The 12,674-nt window shown below is 27.7% G+C and overlaps 1 protein-coding gene and 1 long non-coding RNA gene across 2 annotated transcripts in view; both read right to left on the bottom strand.

The window, feature by feature from the left end:
* Positions 1-293: 293 nt before the first annotated feature.
* On the bottom strand, positions 294-2,854 carry LOC135922103 (uncharacterized). The gene is made up of 4 exons (XR_010570739.1): positions 2,583-2,854; positions 2,315-2,363; positions 2,195-2,251; positions 294-630 (listed from the first exon to the last, which is right to left on the bottom strand). It is a non-coding gene; the product is annotated as an uncharacterized LOC135922103 (long non-coding RNA).
* Positions 2,855-4,511: 1,657 nt separating this feature from the next.
* LOC135930868 (myb-like protein X) overlaps positions 4,512-12,674 on the bottom strand; it is a 28,412-nt gene continuing 20,249 nt past the window's right edge. The window contains exons 8-11 of the mRNA XM_065467664.1: positions 12,124-12,321; positions 10,511-10,708; positions 6,925-7,156; positions 4,512-4,915 (exon numbers count right to left, since the gene is read on the bottom strand). Of these exons, the coding sequence (XP_065323736.1) occupies positions 4,608-4,915; positions 6,925-7,156; positions 10,511-10,708; positions 12,124-12,321 (936 nt within the window). The 3' untranslated portion in view covers positions 4,512-4,607. The remainder of the gene's footprint in view (positions 4,916-6,924; positions 7,157-10,510; positions 10,709-12,123; positions 12,322-12,674) is intronic.

Below are 12,674 nucleotides of genomic sequence, written 5' to 3'. Positions count from 1 at the left end.
CTAAAGAAAATATAAATATTACAAAAGAGACATGAACACGATAGATAAATAAAATAAAATTGTTATTTCTGGTTTTGTTATTATGCATGAAATGTTGTTAAATGACTCTATTTCTAAAAACGTATCACCCACAATTTTAGCCAAAAGATTAGTTTTACTCATAGATGGCAGGAAGGTTTGAGCATCTGTTAGCAAATTCTCGAGGCTTGTATAATATTATTTTCGCTTATATCTTAATTTAAAATTCGCTAAATCGTACATTAATTATTACTTCCTCTAAAAAAAAACTTCCATCAATTTAAACCGAAAATTTATTATTAAATAATGTAACAAATAAGAGATTACGACATTTAATATGTTTCACAAATTTTAAATGATTTTCAAATCCCCATATATCACCCCAAAATAAATAAATTATAATTTAATTTTCATTGTAATTCACAAATAAATTTTATAATGTTTTATATAAAAGAAAGAGATGGATAAAATCGTTCAAAATTAGTTTTAACCTACAAGAGTTTTATGAGAAAATAAGCATTTAAGTTTATTCAAGTACACATGCACTTTTACTGCATATCACAATGTTTCCTATCGTAGTTGTTGATGGTCCAATATAAACTCTATAAACATCTATCATTTTATTTTTAATAATTAATAAAATATTAAATGTAGTTATCTTTAAAATGTTAACAACATATTCATCGACTTTATTATTTAAAATCTTTCTGGCTACAAAAAAATTGTAAATTATAATAAAGTTCTAAAAAAACATTTTGATTACCTTCTTATCAAAATCTATAAAATATTAATTTACAAATTGGACACCGAAATTTAAAAAGCAACATAATAATTTGAAGTCCTCCCATTATTAACAATTAAAAAGTATTATTCCCCACTTAAACTATAAACACATATTAGGTTTCCGTTATAAATTCAAAGATTGAAGATAATGCCCACTTTCCTACTTTGTTTAAAAAGACCGTACAAGGAGGGTATGTGTAAATATATATAATTCAAACATTACATACCATAAAAGTGCTTTAACTTAAACAGAACATTTACATTATTAACACAACTTTCATACCATATAAGAATGGATCAACTAATTAATAGATATTTTTTTAAGCATACCTTACTAGGGGATACGAGTTATTTTAGAAATTTGGAAGGTGACTAGTTAATTTCAAATAGTTATGCATCTGAAAAGTAATTAGTTATATATCAAACCGTGACTAGATGGCTGCGCGGGTTTCCCAAAGCCTAATTCGCCCCGAAATCAAAATAAAGAAAATTAGATAGAGGTAAGAGTAACAAATAAAAGCCTTTCCTTTTTTGGTATTAAAAACAAATGAAAAACCTATTTTACAGGGGGATCATTATGAGACTATTTTCGCTAGCGCTAGGTTGTGATTATTTAAGGTATCTCCGAATCTTTCAGGATTTTTATTATTTTAACTAGAGCACTTCCTATCAGTTTTTCTAAATTTTCCTTCTAATCTGCTAAATAATGTATAATTATTTTATATAATCTTCGAATAATATTTTGTATCGGTGAGAGATTTTTAAATATATAAGTAAGCAGTGATTTTTTTCGGGATATATCTTTCCAGGTTTTTTACGAATTATTAGAAACAAGCAAACGTGGCTATATGGTCTTGGCAATCGAAGATATTGCCCCCCCCCCTCTCCCTCCATGAAAAAATGTAACACATATAGAGGCCATTTTTAATATTATTTTAAATTTTTATTAATATGATGAGAAAGTAGCATTAAAAAGCATATATAGATACTACAAATGTATTTCTAAAAAGGCTAAATAATTTTGTATGGAAAGCAAATATTTGGCCTCATTTATGGCAAAAAAAATTTTTTCAAGGTGCTTTACTAAAGAGCGTAATTTCTATGACCTTATTAATTCAGCAGAATAAATGTTTTTGTAGCAATTTTTAATAGTCATATCTAAAATACCCTCCTCCCCCCCCCAGCCCCTAATTCTCTTCAGTAAAAAGGTCCTTGGAAACAAGAAAAAGAAAATATTTCATCATTAGTTATAATTTAATAGCAATGAATCTTTTAAAAAATGAAATCAAAAATATTTTAAAAATTCAGATCTCCCTCTCTTTGTTACGGTTCTTTGGGGTTTAACTCTTATTATATATGAAAATATTATATAGAAAATTTTAAGAATTTAAACCATTATTTCGGTTAGGGTTAGCTGTCGCCCTTGTTAAAGCTTCTGGTATAATATTGGCTAGATATAATTAATATTTATTTAAATGTGTTAATATATTTTTAAATTTATAAAAAAAATTACCGTTATTAGTGCCAGAAGACAGAAGGATAATTAAACAAGCTATTATTACCTATATTAATATGTTAAATATAAACTTGTAATTATGCCTTGTATGTAATTTTATGATTTATCTTCAACTTAAAATTAACTATTTTGCATTAATATATTTTTAAGTAACTTCTATCTAATCAATTTAGAACGATGAAATTTAATTGAGATAACAAATAATACACATGATTAACATTGTTTCATTAAATAATAAAACATAAGTATAATTATAATTACTTACGTGGAGGTGAAACATGGTAAAACAATGTTTGATTAGATATATGAATATCCCAACAAAGTGGAAAAATATTTAGTAGTGTATTTATTGATATTGTGGCTTTTTGAAATTTTATCTGGTCTATCGAAAAGAAGTTAATCTTATCCTTGTCACTATATCAACAATATTTTGTATTTTTTTTAAAAAATTAAAGCTCTAAGACCTTGAATCGACTAATTTATTCAAAAATGAACCTATAAAAGGATTAAAATACAAAAAAAAAATTTAAAAAATATCTAAAAATGGCAAAAAAAATATATAAAATAATAAAAATTTAATTTTAGAAGTTGAAATATTATGCTCATTACATATGTCAGGTAAATATGTTTTTATTTAAAAAAAGACTAAAATAAATACCAATAAAAATACTATTATAAACGATAGAAAATAAGCTACTTGGAGCTGTGAATTAATAAGAAATTTGAACGGCAAATTTCCAAGACAATGTTATGGGGAATATGGAATTATTCTTTAGGAGCTACTGTGAGATGGATAATTTTTCTTCTTATTTCTTTTTTTCAGGAAGGAATGTGTTAGTGACCGTTACCGAGGTTGATGTGATAACATGAACGAATTTAATCATGTATAGTTCTGAATATTTGTGTTTTTAGTGGGTGTAAGATATCGCGAATATGTATATACAAATGTAATCCCAAGCGAGAAAGATATCCCATTCCCATGGAATTAGGATTAAACCATATGACCTATTATCATTTAAAATATTGAGACCTAAGGGCTCGAGGGTGCATGGTACGTTAAATCTTCTTAGAGCTTTGGATATTGTATTGTTGACTGCGCTATGCCCTGAATGACGGCCTTTAGAGAATCGGCAGTGTAATGGATGGTGTCCATTTTCTTCAACTCTTATGTAGCAGAGATAACAGTTGAAAGTTAATTGTTCGGAAGATAAATGAAGCCCGAGATTTGAGTGGGGAGGATAACTTCAATCCATTCGCTCCCCTGTCAAAGTTGACAAATTAAAAGTTAGTTCATGGTTGGGGTTTCGATAATATAAATTCGACGGAACGTTCAACCAAAGGAAAATTACAATCGTTCTAAAAACATGAAGGAACGATAGGTAGATTGAGGATTTATTGGCCCAGAGCTTGAGAGCAGAATATAGGTGTTTATCTGGAAGTGCACAGGTCGGATATTAAGAAGTCAGTGTCTTGAGGAAATGAATGCTGCTATTTATAAATGTAACGGTGAAGGAATACCGAGCTCCCATATTTTGTAGGTAATGATGCTTGAGTCCATGATATAGGTAATAAAGTGATTAAAAACCTTTGATATTTAGCATCTTTCTCCTGTCTTGTGAATATTTCATTAATATTGTATTAAATATTCTTTATTTTTCTTTTCAATTCATAGATGTTTATTTTATAATATATAATTTCTTATGATAGCAAATATTTATAGGCAGAGACTATAAATCAATTAACCAACCGATATATCTTATTTTATTTATTTAATTCTTCCCGAAAATTATACCTATTTTTTAAACTTTTTCGAAATGATCATTTACAATAAAATTAGTTGGCGTCAAGTATATTTAAAAAAAAGCGCCTTTATCTTTTCTCCATTTGAAAATTAACACTTTTCCCTGCTAATTTTGTTAAATTAAATTTTAGTTTTCTTTATTATATTTTTTATAATACATATGAAAAATTAATTTTATAAATTAAAATTTTTGAGTATCAAAATAAAATATTTCTTAAGAGAAATCAAAATATACTCTTGACGAATATGGTGAGGACTCCTATCTAATAATTCCGCCAAGCGAACAAAAAAAAGCTTATTCATTTTTTTTATAAAACTATTTTTTCAATTTTTTGTCGTTCATATATTTTATCATTTACCCATCGAACAATTCAAATAATGGTCATTTGCACTATATATTTTATTTAGCATATTAAGGAGACGATTAAAACAATAATAATTTACATTAATATATTATATATATATTTTTTTAAAAAAACAATCTTTTTTTTAAGAGGCAATCGTTTTTGATAAAATTTCCGCTCCGTATTTATCCAACGCGTCCGTTTTTAATATCCAACACGGTTTGCGGAATACATTCTTTGAGTAGCTGCAATAAGTAGCCATCATTTTGATACTATTTTCGATGTGAACCTTCGGTAGCATATGAATCTCGATATTAGGCTCTTCGCAATCCGAATCATAATAGGCGTAGGTAGGAGCTGATTTTAACGTCGCCCAATACCGCTGAAATTCGACTATGATTTTGAACACGCTTTGACTATTACCGTGAATCATTTTGGCTAGGTGTGGAAGAGCTATAAATATAATATTATATATATAGCAAGAATTTTTAAAAAAAGCGGTAACAAATAAGTAAACCTTTTCTTATTTACCTTTTTTTTTAAATAGTCTGAATATTCTGGCCATAGATAGACTCCACTTCTAAAATCGAATAGGTTTCGGTTCGAATTCATGATATTAAATAAATATTTAGGAACGAAATCTTATTCTTTTATTTTTTGGTAAATTCATAATTATATATAGGACACGAATTTATACAAAAAAACGAACGAAAATTTGATTAATTAAAAGTTTTATTATTAGTATTGAGAATTGAGCGTCAGAGATGTATGAAACCTTGAAGCGACGCGAGTGGGGAATCAAAGTTTTTTTTTAGATAATACGAGGATCTCCAGGCGCAAAATTATGGGGAGGTGACAGTACAATTGTTTTAAGGTGGAAGGCAAATTTTATACGGGGGGAACCTCTGGAATGTTTAAAGCCCTAGAAGAAAAAATATATATATTTCCCATTATATTTTAAATCGTTATATTTGATAGGAATCTGATCAGAGTGTCATATTCCCTTCACTCATGCTAGGCCAAAATATAATCCACCTTTTTGTGGTGCCTTTTTTGAATGATAATGCAATAATCCATTTTCTCCTACTTCACGTTATATGCTTAAAAAAAAGTCTTGCAAAAATATGTCATAATAAATATTATATTTGAATTTTATATTATGTTTTACAAGATTTTGGAAAAAATAGGTGTTTTTTTAAGTTTCAAAAAGTAATATTTAGGCCTATTTGTTTTTTCATGTATTTAAAATTCATACTATCTTGAATAATTTTATTATTTACAACATTAAAGACATTGATTTCGAGACGTTTACAAAAATAATATAATAAGAGATACCTCCAAAGTAAGGTCAGCCCTTCAGGGACGAATTTTAGAAAACAAATATAATCTTGTCAAAACCGGTTTCCACTTTTTTAGTATTCGTTCGAAAACCGAATAGCGAGTAATCCATTATTCGATTTATTTTCGTTTTTGAATAGGCCTGTTGTATGGGAGTGGGGAGGGGGTTAACCGATCTTATTTCACTGATAGTCCAGTTAAAATCTAAAATATCGCACCTTCAAAAAATGGTTTTTGGCTATCTATTAAATCAATTCGATCTTATTTATGCCAAACTTTTTTTTAGTCCAGACAGGATGAAAGGTGTTTGATTATTTTCAAAAAAAAAATCGCTATTCTTCATTACTCTAATTTATAGAGTAATTTAAGATTCCGTTAAACCAAAATGGCGTCCTAATCGGAATTTCGAAGTGCCTAATATTTCTGGATCTTTATTGAATCAGAACTAGAATGGGAGGGGTGGGGGTTTAAAAATTTTCCTGTCCACTAAACACGGACTTTTCAAAGAGAAAACTTAATTGCCGATATAATAACAATGAGATTTATATTTATTCTTTTCATTCAAAAAACGGAGAAGCCAAATTTGAAACTAGTAAAATATAAATAAGGCTCATTTATTTTTCGTAAGTAATAATATTGAGATGCAACTATCCGAAACTTTTGTGTTGGGCAGATATATCTAAATATATATTGCTTATTAAGAAGTAAATTGGCTTTTGAACGTATACCTAAAATTTGAGTTTTTTGCTTATAATGTATAGCAGTCATATCAGAGCTCAATTATTTTTAATTAAGTAATGGCGTCTAAAATATGTATTTTTTTATATGGAATTAATGGGGGAAACGGATAAACCAATAAAAAATAAGAAAAATTTTGGATCAGCTGATAATGATACCCACAAGAGGCAATCTACTTTTTTTATAAAAAAAATGATAACTCCAGGCAAATTAAAGCTGATTTATTTACCTTCAACTGACCAAATTTGAGTTTGCAAGGGAAACGAATAAACCAATAGAAAATGTGAGAAAATTTATATCAGCTGACAATACCTGTCAGAGGCAATTTAAAAAAAAATGTTAATCCTACATTAACTCGAATTAATCGATGTACACAAAAATTAAACCTTCATCGGGCACGTAACGTTTTTTGGTGGCCGGAGATGGAGTTTGAGAAACTTTAGGACTCCTGCGAAGTTGATCATGAGCATTCGGTATTAGTCCGTCTGATTGATCCATAAATTCGCCGGGAGATGGAATATTGTTGATAGTGGTATATAAATCAATTAATTTCTTGGGAATAGGTATTGGCGGTGGTGATAATACATTAATAGGGAGCGGGTATGACATTGGTCGAATCTGTCGTAAATCGCAATTTATTAATTTTTTTATTATTATTTATACTATATATAGTATATGAGAATTAGCATGATCCCATATGGTACTTATTTTTAGTGCCAAACCTGGCCAATAAATCCGGTCTGAGTTTTTTCCAAGATCCTAATCAGAAATTCGATTGGATTTGGGCCCGGCCCTAGTTTTTCCGAAACCGTAATTCGTTTAAATTTGGGCATAAGGTAATATAGGGTCTCTATTTTACTATATAGCAAAAAGAAATAGGTCCTCCTAATCTCCCTACATTGATATCTTGCCACACACTTCAAATCTTAACGATATTCATTAAAATTTAAAAATATAAAACTGTTGTATCTGTTCCATTTATAATTGACATTTATGGGCGCTTTTCAATTTATTTTTCGAGAAGAAAATAATTGCTTTCATTTTTCTTTTGTCCTAAAAAAATGTAAATCATATGATTTGTGTTGTAATATTTAAATGAAGAAAATAAAGATAATTTAAACAGGTTGTAATATTGATGATATATATATAATCATTGGATGTAATATTGGTTTGAGATATTCATATTTATAATGAACTATTGGTATATATTTAAACGTGATAAAAACTATTATAATCTTATTTTTCCCAAATAGCGATTTACAAACCAAACGATTTTATTTTATTTTTTTAAATGGCGGGTAAATATGTAAGCCGTCTATCATAGATATCGCATGTTTTTTTCTTCAACATATAATAGTTGCCATGTACCGTAATTCCCGTCCCGAATTATCTCTTAACATTATTTTGGCGAACAAATAATGGTACATTAACCATTCCATGACAAATCAAACATGACTTGGCCGACCCTCTTCGATTTTTTTTAAAATTTGGTAAGTAAAGAAAGGTTAATGTAACTAAGAAATAGCCAAAATTTTCGTCCTAACATTTATATTTTCGGAGTTGGGGTTCAAAGTGGCAAAAATGGCCTATTTTTTTACCATTATCTGCCTTCATTCATTTAAGCGTGTCTTAAAAAACTATTAAAATTTAATATCAAAATTGTTGTACGTGGAACAAAATTTGAATAACAAAAATAGATAATTGTAAAAGGACGCACTTAAAATGTTAATTTGAATAATTGAATGTATTAAAGTTTTTGTTAAAAGTTGTTTTGTTTTATTATAATTGATTGTATAAAATTTAATACATATAGTTGTGTTGAAAAAAGAAAGAAAGAGAGTTCTTGAAAAATATGTATTTTTGTTAACTTAATAAAGAAATTTTAAAAATTTAGATTTTGATATTAAATTTATAAATTAATAACAATTTAGTCGGTATACAATTAGTATCGTAAATAAAATTTACAAAGATTACACTTTTAGCTATTTTTACAATTTAAGGCCATTTTATTTAATATATAAAAACTTAATACGATTTTTGAAATTAATATGACCTTCAATTTTTATAAAAAATTTAGTAGACATTACCAAATTCTTCCTTTACATTTATATTAGAAAAAATCGGCCTGAGACACGGCCAACTTCATTCTCAAAACGGATAAAATTGATTAAAAAGTGTATAAATATTTTCCCGAAAAGGGGCATCTTTATATAAAATTATATATTATTCAGTTTTTAGTTATTTTTCTTGAACTTATTTGATATAATTTAAAGGATTATTCATCTTGCAAGTGAAAATAACAATAAATGGGAGATTCTATCAATTATAGAAATTGTCTATCAATAAAAAAAATTAAATTTATTATAAAATTATTTGCCCAATATAACATATATTTAAAGAATAATTAATCAAAATATGTTCAACCAAGTTTAGAATTCTTATATGAATCAGAACTCTTGTGGCGCCAAAATTAACATCAAATTTTTTGCTGTTCTATTTTTTTAAAAAAAATTTTTATATATTTTTAAATAAAATATTACAAAATGTTAATTTATTATTATTATGAAATTATTAACAAAATTAAAAATATTCTCATTATAAAATAATCCAAAACAATTTTAAAAAAGATTTGATAGGATCTTGTAAAAATATTTATTAGTAAGAATTAGTGTTGTTAAACGGGCTCGTTTTGAGCCGATTTTTTATAAAACGGATATCTCAATATTTTAGCCAAAAAAAAAATATTGCTTAAGTCTCAAGATTTTTCTAATAGATATCTAGAGACACCTGTACCATCTAGTGTTGTTAAACGACCTAACTTTAGTCAACCATAAAACAGCATAGACATGTTTTTAACCAAAAATATTCCAATCAATCTTAAAGTTGAGATTCAACTTAGAGCTTAATTCAATTTTTTAGGCTAAAAACTTGACTGTTAGGTAATTTAAAACCCAAGTACCATAATGTGAGCAAAATCTTCAAGCTTAAGTAAAAAAATTTCTAGACAAAATATACTTTTTTAAAAATCGACTCAAATCGAGCCGTTTAACAACACTAGTAAGAATATACCGATATTATTTATCGGATCAGCGATTATTTTAATTTTTTCGATATATTTAATTTTTTGATACTAGAAAATATATTTATTAAGAATATTCTTATGGCGTTAATTATGTGCGATAGTGGACAACATAAAGAATAAGTATACGAGGTGATTAAAAAAAATGGTAGTGGTCTATTTTTAGCAATTCAATTCCTGATATATAAAAAGATGAGTACAAGTAGAGGCCATCCTAGTCAATTTTCCTCGCTTAAGTGCCTGAAAATTCTTATGAACATTATGTTACAACTATTATCGATAACAAAAGGCTTTGTTGTAAACTTTGTCATAGTAAAACAAGATATACTATGTAACATAACATGTTAAATGTTTTAAAAAATTTCATAAATATAAAAATTACAAAAATGTATCTTATAAATGTAAAATATATAAAAATTAATTTTGAAATTATCTATCGTATTTCGATTTTTGGCAATAATATAATTTTATCTTATTTTTATACCCCTAATGGTCAACGTTGCAGATATGCAACGATACCGATTTCCTATTTAGGATGATTTTTACTTCCGATTTTTTTATGATTTCTTAGTTAGACTAAAATAAATTAAATTTGAAAAAAATCAATAATTTTTATGGGCTGAAAAAAGTGTGACCATTAATGAGTTTACTTAATATAGTTAAACCACCTCTGCAAAATAAATGTGGGATAGATAATTTTAGGAGAAAGAGACCAATTACATCAGTTTATTAGTTATAGTTAGCTAGTTTTGTTAAATCAAATGACTAGAATTAACCGTCATATGATCCTTTTTATCATGTCTAAAACTGTTTTTAGGAAGTAAAAAAAATACACCATTTGGTGGTAGGATCAAGCATACTTTTAAATATAAAAATATATCCAATTTTTTTACTATCAAACGATCAAAAGAATCATCTAATTCGTGCATAGTATTGCCGTCAACGCTAAATTGAGAGATATCGTTAGTCCACATGGGACCTATAACAATGGGCGTCAATTTTTTGAAACCCCCTTCTTCCTTATTTTTCTTCAAATTATCTTTCCACGCTTGAAGCGTCAACTTTTGCTGGGCCTTGATTATCCCAAAGGCCTGAATAATTATATTTTAAATTATATAAAAAATTAGATCTGCGCACACCCATTTAAAGTATCTCTAAATTAATGAATGTGTTTGATTCATCGGTTATTAAATCTAATTGTCGCTTGAATATTTTTTTGTTATAACAATTAACCATTATCTTTTATTATATTATGCAGCACTTGTTTTTATATTGTTCTGTTTAGAATCGATATCTGACTTTTAGAAGTTATATATATGTTTTTAATGATATGAATGGTCCTGAGTACCACGGTGTGACGTACCCCAAGTCCTCACGCACCAGATAATTTTTAAAACAATCACTAATCGTGAATCTTGTGATCAGTACCATAACTATAATTTTTCTCTTAGAAAGACACTGGTAGGAAGAGATCGCCTTATATCGATTCATTCCAAAAACTGTTAAAAACATTTTCTTAAAAAACAAATACCAAAACGTTAAAAAAATCAATAGTATTTTTCTTACGCTTTTGAAAGAAAAAAAACCATCTGAAAGTTCCCCTTCTTAATAGTGGGAAAAAATTAAGTTTCAAATGCTGCGTTGCAAGGCCTTTCAATAGCCTCGTTCGAATTGGTAAAATTACCGTTTGACGTTAGCAACAATTTAAAAAACGCAAACAAGTTTGCTTTTTAAATAACTTTTTTTATTCTTCGCTTTGTAATATTATATAAAATGTAATATTAATAACTTACTTATATACTAAAAAAGAATATTTAGAAATTAAAGAATTAAAGAAATAAGAAGGCAGACGATAATATAATTTCCAAAGACAAATCCTTTTTTTTGAACTTATTTAAAATTTTGAATCGACGCATATTAATAAAAAGACGACCTTATTTAAACAAGGGACGCGTTACGGCTTTAATTTAAAAATTACGGTAAAACGTTAATGCTCAATTTGTGCGCACTATAAGTCAGTTTTTAGTTATTTTTTTTAAAATAGTTACATTATATAAGGTTACAAAAATATTTTTTTGTAAAATACCCAGTCTCAGCTAGGAAGAAAAATCTAAACCCGGTATAACTGAGAATTAATTCAAAAAAAAATTTGAAGAGGTTATGGTTAAGAAGTCACTGAGTTAATTTATATAAAAAATAACTGGTCTCAATAGCTCATCAATGGTTTTTATTATATGGCTCAATTTTAGCCGATTTTTTAAATCGGCAAAACTCAATATTTTAAGATTTTGCTATAATAGATGCCAAACCCATCGCGTCACAATCTATTGGCATAATCTTGGAGCTTGCATATTTTTTTTTCTTCTGGATAAAATATTGGGTTAGCCATTTTTAAGAATCGGCTCAAATTGAGCCACTTGACAATACTTACTCACCACTTTACCAAAAAATAATAATAATGTTAGATTAAAATATTTTCTTAAATAATCCCCAAAAAAAATATTACATCGTCCTCTTCTTCTTCTTCTCCCATATCAGGAGGGGTATGAGTTTCGCGTCCATTTTCCATCTCTTCGGTGGGGCCATTAATTTCTTCTTTTTCATCTAAAAATTCTTCCTCAGACAAATATCCGTGTTCCACTATGAAGCCCTCGTCAGAATCGTATTCCGAACCCTTTATTTCGTCGTCGATATTTTGATCCTCCTAACAAAAACAAAGAAAAAAATCAAGTTTTTAAAAATAAATTCCTAATTTTGTTTGAGCTGATAAAAAAAAGGAACTAATTAATCTCTCGGACTTGTATTTGGCTGGACAAATATTACAATAACTCTATATACATCAATCAGAGCAGTCTGAAGATTAACATTTTTTAGCTAAAATAATATTTGCAAGCCTGGAGGTTTGGCTCTTAGATGCCCGAAAGGTTTGGACCTCTCTACAGGCTAACATAATACTATTTTAGCCTAAAATCTTAATTAGACCGTTTAACAACACTAGCCTGAACTGACTCGTGGACATGTATAAAAAAATGCTTTACCCGGCTTTCCAATGCTTTA

The sequence above is a fragment of the Gordionus sp. m RMFG-2023 genome, chromosome 1 (genome assembly GCF_954871325.1).
Source record: "Gordionus sp. m RMFG-2023 chromosome 1, tfGorSpeb1-WG-v2, whole genome shotgun sequence".
NCBI lineage: Eukaryota > Metazoa > Nematomorpha > Gordioida > Chordodea > Parachordodidae > Gordionus > Gordionus sp. m RMFG-2023.
Note: the sequence above shows the minus strand (reverse complement) of the source record. Positions and strands in the feature narration are given on the sequence as shown.